Here is an 18,983-nt window from a genome sequence, read left to right on the forward strand (position 1 = left end):
CCCATGTAATGTGGATGCGCCTGGGGCGGCGGGGGGGGGCAGGACACTGAGCCCGAGAGTCATGTGTCGTCCCGCCCCCTCCAGGTTCCCCATCTAACCTGCCGCACCCCTGGTGTGAGAGTCCCTGAGACAGAGACCCCATCCTCGGGGGCAGGACAGAGCAGCTGCTAAACCCTGCGAGGAGAGTGCCCCCTACCAAGACCCCTGCAGCACAGTCCCCTAGCGCCGCACTGGGGCCAGCCCCCCCCAGAGTCCCCCGCCTGCCCCCAGCATCCCACTGAGCCCCAGGTGCTCCACTGAGCCCCCCGCCTGCCCCCAGCATCCCACTGAGCCCCAGGCGCTCCACTGAGCCCCCCGCCTGCCCCCAGCATCCCACTGAGCCCCAGGCGCCCCACTGGGGAGAGCGCCCCACTGAGTCCCCCGCCTGCCCCCAGCATCCCACTGAGCCCCCCGCCTGCCCCCTGCAGCACAGCACCCCCTGGCGCCACAGAGGGGCCACCACTGACTGCGGGGAGAGTGCCCCCTGCTAAGCAGGCTGTTCCCCGGGGGGGGTGTCCCTTCTAGGGGCTGCCCCAGCCTGACCCGCCCCCCATCCCCCACTCACCCGGCTTTGCCTCCGGCTTCCATGTGGTTGGCCAAAGTCACGTCGTTGGACCAGACGTCGAACTGCCACTTGCGCAGCCCCAGCACCCCGCAGTGCACGCGCCCGCTGTGAATGCCCACCCGCATGTTCACGTTCACCCCCGTCACCTCGCGCACCAGCCTGGGGGGGCAGAGGCAGTGTCAGACCTGCCCCGCCCGACCCCTGCGGCACTGGAGGGGGACCCCGAAGCCCGAGGGAGCGGGTGCGGCCGGCTTGCGATGGAGAGAACAATGGCCGGTCAGGCCCGTGCCAGGCCGGCGAGACACAGACGTGCCCGGGGCAGGCGATGTGAATCGTCAGGCCCCTTGTGAGCAGCAAGGCGGGGAGGGGCCGGCCCTGGGCCTGCTGCACAAGGGGGAGCGCTTGCGTGAGCAGAGAGCGAGCACCCGGGGCACACGGCTTGGGTGTCGCGTGTGTGTGCGCATCAACGGGGGCATGGTGCGTGTTGCACGCATGGCAAGCGTTCCCGGCACCAACAGCCAGCATGCACCGCAGGTGCCTGTGCGTGCCACGTGGGAGGCGGGGGGCTGCGTGCAGTGCACAAGCACATGGGCGTGACGATGTGAGTGGCACGCCGCTCAGCTGTTCCGGATGGGCCCAAGGCTTCCCCCCCACCCCCAACTCACGAGATGGCTTCTATCATGTCGACCCCCATCTCCACGCAGCAGTGAGCGTGGTCCCCCCGGGCCTCCGGCAGCCCCGACACACAGTAGTAGCAGTCACCGAGGATCTTGATCCGCAGACAGTGGTTCTCCTGGGAGAGGGGCAGGGGGGGCTCAGAAGGGAGGGGACCTCATGGGGTCTGCCCAGTGATGCCAGAACACGGTCAGACCCCGCCCACCACCCTGCCAGCCCTACCCCTGCCTGCCCCCCCATCCCTGCCCCCAGCCAGCCCCCACCCTGCTCCTGCCTGTCCCCGACCAGCCACGCCCAGTCGGCCCCCCACCTTGCGCCCAGCCAGCCCTCTGCCCTGCTCTCTGCTGACCCCACCCGCCCCCAGCCAGGGCCCACCCCCTCCTGGGCCACCAGGCTTGCCGCCCCCCAGAACACGAAGCACCCCACGAGGCCTGGGCGCGGCCAGGCCAGACATGCCAGCGCTCACCGAGGCCAGCTTGTCGAAGCGCGCAACAGCTCGTTGAGCGTCATGACCAGCTCCTGGGCCGTGCACTGGGAGGCCAGGCTGGTGAAGCCCTCGATGTCTGCAAACAGGATGCTGCAGGGGAGGGAGAGTGAGCGGAGACAGGGCCCCAGCGGGTCAGACGCTCCCCCGGGCCTCAGCCAGCGGGGTCCCAAGCGCCTGCACCTCCGACCCCCTTCCCTGTGCCCCCCAATACCCACTGCCTCAGCCAAGCATCCTCAAGGCCAGGTCCCCACCCTGCCATGCCCAGGGGCTGCTCCCAAGGCGGAGCTCTGCCTGCCCCACGCTCCCACCCCAGCGCCCCACAGCCCCCCAACCCTGCCGCCAACGGGTCCCCTGCAGGGGCCCAGCCAGGCCCCGTTACCCAGAGCAATTCTCGTAGGTGCCGAGGAGCCCCCCCAGACATGGCCCCCCCACCCGTGCCTGGGGGGTCCCCCACACCTGACGTTGTCGTGCTTCTGGATGTAGATCTGTGGAACATCATGTCCTCCTTCTTGGTGTTGATGTCCTCCTTCATCTCCATGGCAACGTGCTGCGGCAGCACCGACAGCAGGAGGCGCTCCTGCACCCAAACCACACGCCCGTCACCGACGCCCCAAACCCCGCGCCCCCCGTGCCCCCAAACCCCGCGCCCCCGTGCCCCCAAACCCCGTGCCCGTCACCGACGCCCCAAACCCCCACGCCCCCGTGCCCCAAACCCCGCGCCCCCGTGCCCCCAAACCCCCACGCCCCCCGTGCCCCCAAACCCCGCGCCCGTCACCGACGCCCCAAAACCCCGCGCCCCCGTGCCCCCAAACCCCGCGCCCGTCACCGACGCCCCAAACCCCGCGCCCCCGTGCCCCCAAACCCCGCGCCCGTCACCGACGCCCCAAACCCCGCGCCCCCCGTGCCCCCAAACCCCGCGCCCCCCGTGCCCCAAACCCCCGCGCCCGTCACCGACGCCCAAACCCCGCGCCCCCCGTGCCCCCAAACCCCGCGCCCCCCGTGCCCCCAAACCCCGTGCCCGTCACCGACGCCCCAAAACCCCACGCCCCCGTGCCCCCAAACCCCGCGCCCCCCGTGCCCCCAAACCCCCACGCCCCCCGTGCCCCCAAACCCCGCGCCCGTCACCGACGCCCCAAACCCCGGCGCCCCCCGTGCCCCCAAACCCCGCGCCCGTCACCGACGCCCAAACCCGCGCCCGTCACCGACGCCCCAAACCCCGCGCCCCCCGTGCCCCCAAACCCCCGCGCCCCCGTGCCCCCAAACCCCGCGCCCGTCACCGACGCCCCAAACCCCGCGCCCCCGTGCCCCCAAACCCCGCGCCCCCCCGTGCCCCCAACCCCGTGCCCGTCACCGACGCCCCAAACCCACGCCCCCGTGCCCCAAACCCCCACACCCCCCGTGCCCCCAAACCCCACACCCGTCACCGACGCCCCAAACCCCACGCCCCCCATGCCCCCAAACCCCCACACCCCCCGTGCCCCAAACCCCACGCCCGTCACCGACGCCCCAAACCCCGCGCCCCCCGTGCCCCCCAAACCCCACGCCCGTCACCGACGCCCAAAACCCCCGCGCCCCCAACCCGTGCCCGTCACCGACGCCCCAAACCCCACGCCCCCCGTGCCCCCAAACCCCCCACCCCCCCGTGCCCCCAAACCCCACGCCCGTCACCGACGCCCCAAACCCCACGCCCCCCGTGCCCCCAAACCCCCACACCCCCCGTGCCCCAAACCCCACGCCCGTCACCGACGCCCCAAACCCCGCGCCCCCCGTGCCCCCAAACCCCACGCCCGTCACCGACGCCCCAAACCCCGCGCCCCCAAACCACACGCCCCCCGTGCCCCCAAACCACACGCCCGTCACCGACGCCCCAAACCCCACGCTCCCCCGTGCCCCCAAACCACACGCCCCCCGTGCCCCCAAACCCCACGCCCGTCACTGACGCCCCAAACCCCACGCCCCCCGTGCCCCCAAACCCCACGCCCGTCACCGACGCCCCAAACCCCACGCCCGTCACCGACGCCCCAAACCCCACGCTCCCCCAAACCACACGCCCGTCACCGACGCCCCAAACCCCACGCCCCCCGTGCCCCAAACCCCACGCCCGTCACCGACGCCCCAAACCCCGCGCCCCCAAACCACACGCCCCCGTGCCCCCAAACCACACGCCCGTCACCGACGCCCCAAACCCCACGCTCCCCCGTGCCCCCAAACCACACGCCCCCCGTGCCCCCAAACCCCACGCCCGTCACCGACGCCCCAAACCCCGCGCCCCCCGTGCCCCCAAACCCCCACACCCCCCGTGCCCCCAAACCCCGCGCCCGTCACCGACGCCCCAAACCCCGCGCCCCCCGTGCCCCCAAACCCCACGCCCGTCACCGACGCCCCAAACCCCGCGCCCCCCGTGCCCCCAAACCCCCACACCCCCCGTGCCCCCAAACCCCACGCCCGTCACCGACGCCCCAAACCCCACGCCCCCCGTGCCCCCAAACCCCCACACCCCCCGTGCCCCCAAACCCCCACACCCGTCACCGACGCCCCAAACCCCGCGCCCCCCGTGCCCCCAAACCCCACGCCCGTCACCGACGCCCCAAACCCCGCGCCCCCAAACCACACGCCCCCCGTGCCCCCAAACCACACGCCCGTCACCGACGCCCCAAACCCCACGCTCCCCCGTGCCCCCAAACCACACGCCCCCCGTGCCCCCAAACCCCACGCCCGTCACTGACGCCCCAAACCCCACGCCCCCCGTGCCCCCAAACCCCACGCCCGTCACCGACGCCCCAAACCCCACGCCCGTCACCGACGCCCCAAACCCCACGCTCCCCCAAACCACACGCCCGTCACCGACGCCCCAAACCCCACGCCCCCCGTGCCCCCAAACCCCACGCCCGTCACCGACGCCCCAAACCCCGCGCCCCCAAACCACACGCCCCCGTGCCCCCAAACCACACGCCCGTCACCGACGCCCCAAACCCCACGCTCCCCCGTGCCCCCAAACCACACGCCCCCCGTGCCCCCAAACCCCACGCCCGTCACCGACGCCCCAAACCCCGCGCCCCCCGTGCCCCCAAACCCCCACACCCCCCGTGCCCCCAAACCCCGCGCCCGTCACCGACGCCCCAAACCCCGCGCCCCCCGTGCCCCCAAACCCCACGCCCGTCACCGACGCCCCAAACCCCGCGCCCCCCGTGCCCCCAAACCCCCACACCCCCCGTGCCCCCAAACCCCACGCCCGTCACCGACGCCCCAAACCCCACGCCCCCCGTGCCCCCAAACCCCCACACCCCCCGTGCCCCCAAACCCCACGCCCGTCACCGACGCCCCAAACCCCGCGCCCCCGTGCCCCCAAACCCCACGCCCGTCACCGACGCCCCAAACCCCGCGCCCCCAAACCACACGCCCCCCGTGCCCCCAAACCACACGCCCGTCACCGACGCCCCAAACCCCACGCTCCCCCGTGCCCCCAAACCACACGCCCCCCGTGCCCCCAAACCCCACGCCCGTCACTGACGCCCCAAACCCCACGCCCCCCGTGCCCCCAAACCCCACGCCCGTCACCGACGCCCCAAACCCCACGCCCGTCACCGACGCCCCAAACCCCACGCCCGTCACCGACGCCCCAAACCCCACGCTCCCCCAAACCACACGCCCGTCACCGACGCCCCAAACCCCACGCCCCCCGTGCCCCCAAACCACACGCCCGTCACCGACGCCCCAAACCCCGCGCCCCCAAACCACACGCCCCCCGTGCCCCCAAACCACACGCCCGTCACCGACGCCCCAAACCCCACGCTCCCCCGTGCCCCCAAACCACACGCCCCCCGTGCCCCCAAACCCCACGCCCGTCACTGACGCCCCAAAACCCCACGCCCCCCGTGCCCCCAAACACCACGCCCGTCACCGACGCCCCAAACCCCACGCTCCCCCGTGCCCCCAAACCACACGCCCGTCACCGACGCCCCAAACCCCACGCCCCCCGTGCCCCCAAACCCCACGCCCGTCACCTACGCCCCAAACCCCACGCTCCCCCGTGCCCCCAAACCACACGCCCGTCACCTACGCCCCAAACCCCACGCTCCCCCGTGCCCCCAAACCACACGCCCGTCACCGACGCCCCAAACCCCACGCTCCCCCGTGCCCCCAAACCCCACGCCCGTCACCGACGCCCCAAACCCCACGCTCCCCCGTGCCCCCAAACCCCACGCCCGTCACCGACGCCCCAAACCCCACGCCCCCCGTGCCCCCAAACCCCACGCCCGTCACCGACGCCCCAAACCCCACGCCCCCCGTGCCCCCAAACCCCACGCCCCCCGTGCCCCCAAACCCCACGCCCGTCACCTACGCCCCGAACCCCACGCCCCCCGTGCCCCCAAACCCCACGCCCGTCACCTACGCCCCGAACCCCACGCCCCCCGTGCCCCCAAACCCCACGCCCGTCACCTACACCCCAAACCCCACGCCCCCCGTGCCCCCAAACCCCACGCCCGTCACCGACGCCCCAAACCCCACGCTCCCCCGTGCCCCCAAACCCCACGCCCGTCACTGACGCCCCAAACCCCACGCCCCCCGTGCCCCCAAACCCCACGCCCGTCACCGACGCCCCAAACCCCACGCCCGTCACCGACGCCCCAAACCCCACGCTCCCCCAAACCACACGCCCGTCACCGACGCCCCAAACCCCACGCCCCCCGTGCCCCCAAACCCCACGCCCGTCACCGACGCCCCAAACCCCCACGCTCCCCCGTGCCCCCAAACCACACGCCCGTCACCGACGCCCCAAACCCCACGCCCCCCGTGCCCCCAAACTACACGCCCCCCGTGCCCCCAAACCCCACGCCCATCACCGACGCCCCAAACCCCACGCCCGTCACCGACGCCCCAAACCCCACGCCCCCCGTGCCCCCAAACCCCACGCCCCCCGTGCCCCCAAACCACACGCCCGTCACCGACGCCCCAAACCCCACGCCCCCCATGCCCCCAAACCACACGCCCGTCACCGATGCCCCAAACCCCACGCCCCCCGTGCCCCCAAACCCCACGCCCGTCACCGCCCCCCCAAACCCCACGCCCCCCGTGCCCCCAAAACCCCACGCCCCCCGCCGCCCCCAAAACCCCACCCCTGCCACCAACGCCCCCAAACCCCACCCCACCCCCGCCACCCCCAAAACCCCAAACCCCCCCGTGCCCCCCAAACCCTACGCCCCCAAAACCCCAAACCCCCCCATGCCCCCCAAACCAAACTCCCGTCACCGACGCCCCAAACCCCACGCCCCCCGTGCCCCCAAAACCCCACCCCAAACCCCCGTGCCCCCCAAACCCCACGCCCCCCCGTGCCCCCAAAACCCCACGCCCGTCACCGACACCCCAAACCCCCACGCCCCCAAAACCCCACCCCCGCCGCCCCCAAACCCCAAACCCCACGCCCCCCGCCGCCCCCAAAACCCCAAACCCCTGCCAACTACGCCCCCAAACCCCACGCCCCCCCGTGCCCCCAAAACCCCACGCCCGTCACCAACACCCCAAACCCCCGTGCCCCCCAAACCACACGCCCGTCACCGACACCCCAAACCCCACGCCCCCCATGCCCCCAAAACCCCACCCCCGCCGCCCCCAAAACCCCAACCCCCCCCGTGCCCCCCAAACCACAAGCCCGTCACCGACAGCAGGAGGCGCTCCTGCACCCAAACCACACGCCCGTCACCGACACCCCCAAACCCCCACGCCCCCCAAACCCCACCCCCAAACCCCACGCCCCCAAAACCCCAACCCCCCCCCTTGCCCCCCAAACCACATGCCCGTCACCGACACCCCCAAACCCCCATGCCCCCCGTGCCCCCAAACCCCACCCCCGCCACCCCCAAAACCCCAAACCTCCCCGTGCCCCCCAAACCACACGCCCGTCACCGACACCCCCAAACCCCCACCGCCCCCAAAACCCCAAACCCCCCGTGCCCCCCAAACCCCACACCCATCACCGACACCCCCAAACCCCACGCCCCCCGCGTCCCCAAAACCCCACGCCCACCACCCCCAAAACCCCCCAAACCCCACCCCCGCCACCGACACCCCCAAACCCCACACCCCCCCCGTGCCCCCAAAACCCCACCCCCGCCACCCCCAAACCCCACGCCCCCCCCGTGCCCCCAAAACCCCACCCCCGCCACCGACGCCCCCAAACCCCACGCCCCCTCCGTGCCCCCAAAACCCCACCCCCGCCGCCCCAAAACCCCACGCCCTCCGTGCCCCCCAAACCCCACCCCCGCCGCCCCCAAAACCCCACCCCCGCCGCCCCCAAAACCCCAAACCCCCCCGTGCCCCCCAAACCACACACCCGTCACTGACACCCCCAAACCCCCCGTGCACCCCAAACCCCACGCCCCCCGTACCCCCAAAACCCCACGCCCGCCACCAACGCCCCCAAACCCCAAACCCCCCGTGCCCCCAAAACCCCACGCCCGCCACCCCCAAACCCCAAAACCCCCCGTGCTCCCAAAACCCCACCCCTGCCACCGACACCCCCAAACCCCCAAACCCCACGCCCCCCAAACCACACCCCCACCTCCGACGCCTCCAAACCCCACGCTCCCCCGTGCCCCCCAAACCACACCCCCAAATCAGACCTCTGTGCCCCTCAAACCTGATCCCTTCGTACCCCCCAAACCAGCCCTGTCAACCCCAAAGCAGACCCCTCTATGCCCCTAAACCAGCCCTATCACCAAGACCCCCAAACCAAACCTCTGTGCCCTCCAAACCAGGGGCTGTACCCCCAAACCAGCCCCATCACTGACACCCCCAAACCACACCCCCATCACTAACACTCCCAAACTAGACCCTCTGTGCCCCCCCAAACCACATCCGTCACTGGCACCCCCAAACCTCCTAAATCACACCGTCACTGACACCCACAAGTGAACCTGTCACCCCACCCCCAAACCACAGACCCCTTCAGTGGCCGCAGAGAACAATCAATGCCCGTCAGCCCCAACGCATCTGCAGAGTTCGCAGGTCCCCCCCGGCTCTCCCTCGCCCCAGACTCCCGGGGCCCAGCGTGAACCGTTCCTCCCAGGCCGGGGTTCGAACCCTCGGCTCGTTCCTGCTGCTCTGCTCCGGCCTGCCTCGCGCTGACCCCCCGCAGCGACTGGGCCCAGCGCCGCGCCGAGTGGGACAACGCCCGCCCGTGCCTGCCGTACGGCACCCCCGCGAGAGCACCCCAGACCTCGTGACCCATTTATAAGCCTCAACTCCCAGCCGAACCCCCATCGGCCCCGGTCAACGAGCCCCCCAGCACAGTGCGGGGGCGGGGCTGCTGCCCTGACCCCCCCCCACCCACCTGCTGCCGGTTCTCCCGCTGCAGGTGCAGCCGGGCCTGGATGTAGCCGCGGGTCTCCTGGAAGGCCTGGCGCTGGGACACCTCGGCCGGGTAGTGGGTGCAGATCCCGATGATGTTGGTGCAGAGGAAGATCAGGATGTTGGCGCTGAGCTGGGGTCAAGAGGGGGTCAGTCCCAACCCCGCAGCCCAGACAGCCCCCACTCCCCACCCCACCTCCCTGCAAACACATGGCCCCCCCGAACAGGACACAGCGCCCCCAACCCACCCATCACCTCGGGGGGGGGGGGTGCGGGCTGGCAGGGAGAGGGGGCAGGTTCAGCGGTGACCACCAGAGATCTGGGGCTGGAGCAGTGGGGCTCAGCCCCCCCTTAACGAAGCGAGAGGGGGGCAGGGGCTCCCTTACAACCGCATACTCTGAGCACCAGGGTGAGTGCCTCCCACCTTCCCTTCGCTGCGAGCTTCCTTGCAGCAGTGCCCTGTACTAGAGGCCCGGTCTCTGCTGCCCTTTCCCACCCCCCGCAACAGGCGCTCGCCCCTCCAACTTGCCACATCTCTCTGCCCCCGCTCCAAGGCGGGGCACAGCCCAATCCAGCAGAGCTCCACGCACTGTGGGAGGCAGAGCTGGGGGTTGGCTGACTGTACCCCACAATCCCCACGGGGCTGCTGGGTGCCGGCCGGTCGGAGCGGGCACATCCCCAGGACCCACGGGGCTGGGGACAGTGGTGGGATCTCAGTACCCCCACCCCCCGCCCTTCTCTGCCCTGCAGACACCCCTGTCCTGTCGCCTGGCCCGAGCCCCCCACTCTTCCCAGCAGGGACGGGCCATTGGGGGCAGGGAGCTCTCAGCAAGGGCTTGCTGGCTGCTTCGGAAGCGGGAGGAAGCTGCGGGGGGGGACCGGGGGGGAGCGGAGATGGATTTAGCAGGAGCTGCACATTTGCCATGGTTCTCCCAGACCCCTCCCCCCCAGGGCCCCCAGCCAGGTCTATTTATAGCCGGGCGGTGCGGGGTCAGCGCTATCGCATCCCGTCCAGATGAACACAGCAACTTGTGCGCCAGCCCCAGCCCAGCCTGGCCACGGACCGGGGGGAAGGGGCCACCCTCAGCCCAGGGCCTGATGGGTCTAGACCACATACCACCCCCCACCTCACACCCGGACAGCCCCGGCTCAGAGCGGCAGGACTCCAGCTCCCCCCACCGGCCCCCAGTGCCGAGTCCCTACCAGCTGCACTTTGCTTTCGAACCCGTTGATTGGCTCCATGCAGGGCAATGTGGGGGGGGGGGCGGGAAATGTAACTTTCACCCCCCTCCCCATGAACCTTTCTAGACTCTGGGGTTTGGGCCCCATCCTGGAGCGAGGGGGGGGGGGGTTGTGGAGAGGGTCTGACCCAGCCCCAAATGGGATTTTTACTGGAGTAAAAGGATTGAGGCATTGCCTGCTACATTGGAATTTGTATCCCGCGGGGCTCCCCCCGCCCCCCGACACACACATCCACAGAACCCGCTGCCGGGCACTCAAACTACCCCCCGCGGTGGCTGCACGGGGCACGGCCCTGCCCTCCACTCAAATCACTGGTTCACTTTGCAGCGTGGAAAGTGTGCCAGGTTCCCAGAGCGAGGGGGGAGCCCAGCCCCCAGGGCTACCGGGCAGCTGGTCAACAGGGCCTGGGAACGCAGCTCCCTGCAGAGCAGACGAAAATAACTGCCCCCCCAGGGGGACTCTCAAGAGCCAGCCAGTGAAAACACCTCCCGACCCACACCCGTGGCCCTGGGACGTTGGCTCCCCTGGGCACCCCGCCCCCAACTCCCCGCAACACACTACAGGACCGGCCCTGTCAGGTGGGTTTTCAGAGAATGGTTGTCCCTGGGGGCTCCGTGGTGCCACCCCCCACAGGCGGGGGGCAGGTGAGGAGAACCATCCCCCCGGACCTCCCCAACGCTGCACCCCTTGCAGTGTGACCCCCTCCGAGAGCCATGCACACTTACCCCTCCCCAGTGCTCTGTGTCCCTCGCACGCTCACCCTGCTGGCACACTGCCCCCAGGACCCCTTACCCACCCACTGCCCATCATTCCTTCCAAGGGGAGTTCCTATTTACCACAGTGCCCTGCACGAAGGGGGCACGTTAAAGCCACCCCCGCCCCTCAGCCAATTCAGGGCCCTCCTTCCTCTCTCACACACCCCAGCTGCAGCTGCCACGTCCCACCCCAGCCCTGGCCGCATCACAGGAGTGGCTGGTTCAGACCTAGACTGGTAGAAAGCCCCCAGGGAGGAGATGTGAGAGGAGCTCCCTCACTCCCCTCTGCGACCGCACAGAGTCCAGGGGCCGTGGGATCCTCTAAGTACAGGCAACAAGAGAACCTGGCGGGGGGGGGGGGGGGGAAGGAGCAGCTCCAGGGCACCACAACGCCCTGACCGTCCCCAGGCCCCCCTGTGCTCCGAGCTCTACTCCCCTTCCGGTGGGGTCAGCGGCACCTGCCCCTCCTGGGGAGACTGGGGGGCCACAGACCGTATCTACGATTTCCCAAGGGGTCCGTACCTCCCTTCAAAATCCTTTAGGGGTCCAAAAATGAAGAAAGGTTGAACTGTCTGGGCGGATGGTGCAACAGGACCCTGGCATCCAGTGAAAGCAACCCCCACCCCAATGCCCAGACAAAAGGGGCTTCGAGTCCCATGCCCGCAGTGGGTCCAGGACAGGGGTCCGCAGCCCCCTCCCCAGCCTCTCTCACGTACCACAAGTGGGTCCTGTGCCCCTCTGGCCCAGCCCTCTAGAGCTTCTGATGGGGACCCTGTCCCGAGAGCTGCCTGGCTCCCAGCCACCTTCAGAGGTACACACAGGCATGCTCCACCCCACCCCACCCCACCCTTCCCCGGTGTCCCACCCCAGGGCCCCCAGCCTGGGGACACCGGCTGGCATCTCTCCCATAGGCCAGGCACTCAGCGAGAGGGAGACCCTGCCGCCAGGCATCCCAGAGTGCACCCCAGGCTCCCCACATCTCCTCGTCTATCCACACCCCATCCACAGCCACGGGACCCTCGTCAGCCTGCCCCCGGCCAGCCACCACCAGGCCAGAGGGGGACACTCGAGCAGAGTTCCCCCAGGCAGCATCTGCCACCCTTGACCCTCCTTCGCGGAGCAGGGGGCACTGCCTGGGGCTGTTCCCCCCCCCCACCCATGTTTATCATGCATTGTCCCCCCGTTAGTTGTGTTCTGGGCTCTGTGGTCCCTCCTGGGGGGCAGGGGAGGCCTTTGGCTCCGGGTGGGGCCAGGGTCACACCCCTCCCCCCCTCGGGATTGAAACTCACCCTCACCCCAACATCCTGTCCCCTCTGCCCTCGGGGCCTCATGCCCCACTCCCATCCTCCCACAGACAGTCTCCTCCCAGCCCCCACAATAGAGGGCTTTGTCCAGTGTGCACCCCGAGCCCTCCCGAGAAAACCCCCGGCCCACAATAGAAGGCTTTGTGTCCCTCCCCCCACCCCTGGAGAGGAGACACAAGGGATGGTCCTATGCACACCCCGCCCCAGGGGAAGGGGGCAGCAGGAGGCGGTGCTCAGGGGTGGCAAAGGGGGACAGGAGTTAGCGCTTAAATCGGGGAGGGGGTGAAATGGGGCAGGAGGAAGGGTTTGCCTGCATGAAATTAAACTCTAATATAGAATTAAAATTTACACGTAAAAGATTTTCACAAATGCTACGGCCCGTGAAACTCCCCACCACATGATGTGAGCAGCAGAGCGAGGACAATCCACCCATTCAGATGGGCAGGGCAGCCTCAGGGACCACACCGAACCCCCAGACAGATTCCCCATCCCCAGCACCCCTGGGGAGGTTTGCTGGGGGGAGAAACTTCCCTGGGGAAAACAACCAAGGGGAAGGGGCACGTTCATCAGTGATTAGACTGATTAAACTCTCCTATGGTTGGGGACAGGGCAGCCATGGGAAGACATACAGCCCCCCAGCCCACCGCCCCCTGCACCCCAGCTCCCCCGCACAGAGGATAGACGCGGCCCCCCACTCCTGAGCTCTGCCGCCCACTGAGAAGGTGACACAGCGTGTAGGGAGATGGGGTCTAAGTGGAGCATGGGGGGCAGGGGGACATGCCCATTCCAGGAGCCCTGGGGTGGGGGGGCATGCAGGTCACACTGAGGGTCCCATCCTTCCCAAGGGGGTGCTAATGGGGCAATGGAACAGGGCCCTGGGGGTCCAAGGGCCCAGAGGGGCTGGGGGAGGAGAGCTCCTGGCTGCTTGTCCTCAGCTCTGGCCACTGGCCCCCTCCAGGCCCCATATTTACTTGCCCCCCCACACAGTCCCTCCCCTCACCCCTGGTGGGGGGGGCTGCATCACTCTGTAGAAACATACGGTTCTAATCAGAAGCTGTCCCCCCCCACGTGTATTGCCATGGAAACCACCTGCCTAATGGGAGCGTGGGAGCAGCATCCCCCCCAAGAGAGCAGGGGTCCACCCCTAAGGCTGGGGGCACTGCAGAACTCACCCCCCCACACACACCCCCCTCGGATTTGCCGCTGGCTGCTAGTGCCAGGCCCTGACTCCCACAGTTCCCCTCGCCCTCCCCACCCGGGGCGGGGGGGGGGGTCCATGCACAGAGGGCCTGGCAGCAAGGAGAGCTCCCCTCGACCCCCACAAGCCTCAACCCAGCCCCACAGGGGCCTCGTGGGGAGACAGGGGGGGCAGCCCCTGTGGCCCATTCACTCCTTGGCATCTCTGGCAAGCCTGCCCAGGATGGGTTGGGGGGATGCGGGGAAGGGCACTGGGCCCCCAGTCAGACGGGAGTGGGGCTGGACTCACACCAGCGCCACTGGGGAAAGAAGCCAGCACTGGGCCCTGCCGGCCCCCCCAGAGCCCAGGCACAGAGAGGAAGGCGGGAAGCAGGGTCCTTCTGGGTTAATCATTCCCCCCAAGACAAACATCCCCCTCCACACCCAGCCCCACGCGCAGCTCCCCATTGTCCTGTACCCAGGTGACCCGGTAGCGGGACTGGCTCAGGCCCACGGGTGTCGGGACGCTCCCCCCACCACACACACAAACCCACTGCCGGGGGGAGCCACCACTGCTGGGCACACCCTCAGCCCACACGTGGGGGGCAGTTGCCCCCAACCCCACATATTCCCTCCTTGAACCCCCATCTCCCCAGCAGTGCAACATCCCCCCCGCCCCTAAAGGAGGCCCCGCCCCCAAAGCCAGGCCCCGCCCCCATACCTGCTTCCAGAGGAAGGGGTCGCTGGCGTTGAGGTGCCAGGTGATGAGCAGGTGCAGGGCAGAGAGCAGGGCGCCCGCCCCCACGGCGGCCCGCATGCGGACGGGCAGCAGGGTGTAGGTGATGTAGATGAAGAAGACGCTCCACCAGACGCCCTCGGAGGCGCTGCGGGGCGCGGCCATGAGGGTGCCCAGGGCCTGCACCCCGCCCAGCGCGGCCAGCACCAGGTAGCTCACCACCCACATGGAGTCCTGGGGGAAGGCGCTACGGCTGCACAGCACCATGAGGGCCAGGAAGAGGGCGGTGGCCACGGCCAGCGCAGCGGCGTAGGGCACCCGGGGGGCGCCGGGGGCGCAGTGGAAGAGCAGCATCACGCCGCACACCAGCACCAGCACCCCCATCAGCACCGTCAGGCTGCTCTGGTTCATCTGGAAGAAGTACCGCTGGTAGAGACGCTCCAGCTTGGCCGACTGGAAGCGCTTGGAGCGGAAAACCTGCAGGAGGCGCTGCCAGCACTCGCCCGCCGACAGCCGCTCCCCCGGCCTGGCCCCCCCCTCCGCCGCCTTCGGCCCCTTGGCCTCGCCGTCCTCAAAGCCCAGGTCCACCGACTTCAGCCCCAGGTCGCCGGCGCCCCCAGCCAGGCCCTTCTTGCTGTAGTGGTCCTCCTGCCAGGAGCAGGTCAGGCCCAGGCCAGCCCGCGGATGGGCGCCCCGCTCCAGCTCGGGGTCCTGCAGGCAGCTCATGTAGCGCGGGCTGCAGAGCGAAGAGCGCGGGCGCTGCCCCTTCCCGTTGCGCTCCCCCCATGCCGTCTTCCGCTCGTCCACCTTGGGCACCAGAATGCCGCTAAACCACGACATGCTGTGGGCACCAAGGAGAGGGGGGCATTAGCACCCGGGGGGACGGGCATGGGGAGGACATCAGTGTCAAAGGGACACCCGGGGGCACCGGTGCCCAGGGACGATGAAGGGTCAGGAGGCAGGGGTGGGGGGCATCGGTACTGAGGGGGCACAGGAGATGCCAGCACTGAGCATATGGCAGGTGGGCACCCAGGGGTCGGGGGGGAACAAGCAGGAGTCTTCGGGGGGAGGGTGTTGCTAGGAGACTCCAGCCCAAGGATCCACAAGGAAGATTAGCTGCCTGTGGGGGGTGCAGTGAGACCCCCCCCCCTCCCAGGAAGACCCTGGGCTGGCACAGAGGGGGTCTGTACATGCCCTGCTTCCTCCCACTCCCAAATTCCAACCCACAGTCTGGGGGCAGGATCCCCCAAATTTAATCTCCCAGGAAAACTCACCTGGGTGGCTGCTCTGTGCCAGGAGCACCGAGCTGGCATGGGACGAGCCGGCATTTAACCCAACAAGTCGGCAGGAGGGCAGTGCCCCAGCCCAGCGACCTGGCTCCACCTCACGTCCAGCTGGGCACGGGGCGGGCAAGGGGCAGGCTGGGACAGGCACCTGAAAGCAGAGGTAAGCTCAATATCCCAGCCATCGACAAAGGGGCCACCCCAGCCCCTCCCCCTGTGCCAACCTCACCCCCTGGAGCCACCAGCAGAGACAGACAGACACGGCCCCACCATCGCCCAGGCCTCCTATCCCCCACTGTCCAGCTCCTGGCCAGACACCCAGCCCAGGGCTGGGACACAGCGCAGAGATCCCCACAGCTCAGCACCAGGGGGGTCCCAAGGCAACCAAGGGGATGCCACACACACACACACACACACACACACACCCCGCAGCAGCCTCAGTCACACGCAGGATCTCTGTTCACACTCCACTCTGAACTCCTGTGCAGCTGTTAAACAGCCCCTGTGCCCCAGCCCAGGGGTGGCTGCATCTCAGCTTGGGGCAAGGGGTCCCTGTGGGTAACTCCCTGGAATCCTTCAAACGGAGCAAGAGCCCCTCCCACTCCAGCACTCCACCCTGGGGGAGAGAACAGGTGGCGTGAGGGGACCTGGCGGCCACGAGCCTGGCTCCAGCCCCGCAGAGGATCCTGCTCCGAGTCTGATCATGTCAGAGCTGCCCCAGTGTTTTAAACTGACCATGCACCCCAGCCCCGGGCTCCCCACTCCCAGCCCCACCAGTGCCTCTCAGTCCCGACCCGCAGCCCCCTGCTGTCCCAGCCCTGGACTTCTCGGGCTCACGATCCCCAGGGCTGTTAGGGACTTGCCCTGCATGTGACAGGGCCACCCACCAGAGCCCTTTATTGCGGCCCCAGGGCCCCTCCCCCAGCCTAGCCTGGGTAATTCAATATGCAGCAAAACTCGAATAATCTTCTGCTTTCAAACTCTATTTGTCTTGAATGGCGGCCAAGCCCGCGCACCCGTTTAGCTCCAGCCTCTTCAGAGAGTTATTCCGTCTCCTCCTACAAGGCCCTTATCTACATCCCGGGAGCCAGCAACAGCGCCATGACATCACTCCCCGTTCCTGCGGGGACAAGGCACAACCCTCCCCGGGGAACAGCTCCCGGCCCCCGACACCCCCTTCCGGCCAGAGACCTCAGAGCATCTTGCAGAGGTCCTTCACCCAGCACCAAGATGCAGCCACCTCTGGGATGAGAGGTGGCAGCTGATTAACAGCCATACAACACCTCAGAACAGGAAGGGAGTGACAACCCACAGGGGGATTTTAGGAAAGCTGAACCTGGCCAGGACACCGGGATTAGAACCCCGACTCCCAGGCATGGGGTCCTCCGGTGGCCCTTCCCAGGCAGGTCAGGATCCCGGTTCTATGCCTCAGCCCCCACCTTTCTCAGCGCAGGGCCTTGCAGCATGGGGGTCTGCGCCTCCCACTGAGGCGCCTGCGGGGCCACCGGGCTCCCCAGGGGTCACCCGGCCAAGTAGGGTCCCCAGCTGCACCTGCTTGGCTCAGGACCACTGACGGCACCACAGCGTGACCCAGAGATGAAGGGCAAAACTTAAACCAGCGCTGCTGGGGGGGGGGGGGGCGGGGGCGCTAGGGTGTGCGGAGATTATGGGGACAGACCCGCTATTTGTCTTACACAGGCAGCTATGACCCCCCCCGTCACCCCAACCCCGACACGCAAACGGGCTGGCCCAGCCGGGCTCCGCTCCACAGGCCCCGTGGCCAGCCCTGGGGAGAGCGGCCCGTTTGCCCCCCGCGATTAACCCCGGGGCCCGGCGGCGGGGCTCCTGCGAGCTTCCCCGGGGGCGCGGACACCCCTGGCCCCCGCGGCCCCGGGAGAGCCGCTCCTGCCCACCCCGCTCTGCAGGTGTCCCCCGCCGGGCTGCACCGCCCGGCCCCGCCCGCGGGGCCCCCTCCCCGCCCCGGGCTCGCCCGGCTCCTGCGGCCAGGGCCCCGCCTGCGCCCCCCTCTCCAGACAGCGCGGCCTGCGCCTCTGCCCTGCGGGTCCCCGCCCCGGGCAGCCCCTCGCCCAGCCCGGCCCGGAGCCCCCGCCCCAGGCTGCAGCCCCCCGGGGCCAGGCACGAACCCCGCCGCTCACCGCCCGTCCTGCGCCCGCCGATCCCGCTGCCCCGGGGAGCCAGGCAGCGCCCCGGCCCCGCGGGCTGATCCCGGCCCGGCCCCGGCCCCGGCCCCGGCTACTCGCTGGCCGAGCCGCGCTCCATGGCGCTGTGGGCTGGGCCGGCCGGGCCCTGCCGTCGCTGTCCGGGGTAAACGCCCTGCAGCCCGGATCCAGCCGCTCGCCCCGCTCCGCTCCCGGCGCTCGGTGCGCTCCGCGCAGGGCTCGCCAGCCAGGCGGCCTTAAAGGCGCAGGGGCCCTTTTGCCTCCCCCCGCCCCCGCCGCGGTGGGATGCGGGGGCCGCGGAATATTTCCCTGGGGGGAGGCGCGCGCACACACACGGAGGCTGCAACACACACGCGTGTGCACGCAGCAACACACAACCAGCCTGCAACACACACACAGCCCGCAACACACACACGTGTGCACACAGCAACACACACACAGCCCGCAGCGCTCACGTGTACACACACACTTGTACACACACACAGCCTGCAACACACACACGTGTGCACGCAGCAACACACACACAGCCCACAGCACTCATGTGTACACACACACTTGTACACACACACAGCCCGCAACACACACACGTGTACACACAGCAACACACAACCAGCCAGCAACACACACACAGCCCACAACACACACACGTGTGCACGCAGCAACACACAGCCCACAGCACTCACATGTACACACACACTTGTACACACACAGCCAGCAACACACACACATGTGCACACAGCAACACACAACCAGCCAGCAACAAACACACAGCAACACACACACATGTGCATGCAGCAACACACACACAGCCTGCAACACACACACGTGTACACACAGCAACACACAACCAGCCAGCAACACACACACAGCCCACAACACACACACGTGTGCATGCAGCAACACACAACCAGCCAGCAACACACACACAGCAACACACAAACATGTGCACGCAGCAACACACACACAGCCCACAGCACTCACGTCTACACACACACTTGTACACACACAGCCAGCAACACACACACATGTGCACACAGCAACACACAACCAGCCAGCAACAAACACACAGCAACACACACACATGTGCATGCAGCAACACACACACAGCCCGCAGCACTCACATGTACACACACACTTGTACACACACACAGCCTTCAACACACACACGTGTACACACAGCAACACACAGCCAGC

At 69.1% G+C, this 18,983-nt stretch overlaps 1 protein-coding gene across 1 annotated transcript in view; it reads right to left on the bottom strand.

Annotated features, from left to right (window-relative positions):
* ADCY6 (adenylate cyclase 6) overlaps window positions 1-17,798 on the bottom strand; it is a 28,837-nt gene extending 11,039 nt beyond the window's left edge. The window contains 11 exon segments of the mRNA XM_074935533.1: window positions 8-20; window positions 605-763; window positions 1,270-1,397; window positions 1,746-1,771; window positions 1,774-1,856; window positions 2,223-2,253; window positions 2,256-2,343; window positions 9,097-9,246; window positions 14,312-15,167; window positions 15,601-15,760; window positions 17,766-17,798. Coding sequence (XP_074791634.1) covers window positions 8-20; window positions 605-763; window positions 1,270-1,397; window positions 1,746-1,771; window positions 1,774-1,856; window positions 2,223-2,253; window positions 2,256-2,343; window positions 9,097-9,246; window positions 14,312-15,166 — 1,533 coding nt within the window. The 5' untranslated portion in view covers window position 15,167; window positions 15,601-15,760; window positions 17,766-17,798.
* Between the last annotated feature and the right edge of the window lie 1,185 nt (window positions 17,799-18,983).

The sequence above is a fragment of the Natator depressus genome, chromosome 20, assembly GCF_965152275.1.
Source record: "Natator depressus isolate rNatDep1 chromosome 20, rNatDep2.hap1, whole genome shotgun sequence".
Classification (NCBI taxonomy): domain Eukaryota; kingdom Metazoa; phylum Chordata; order Testudines; family Cheloniidae; genus Natator; species Natator depressus.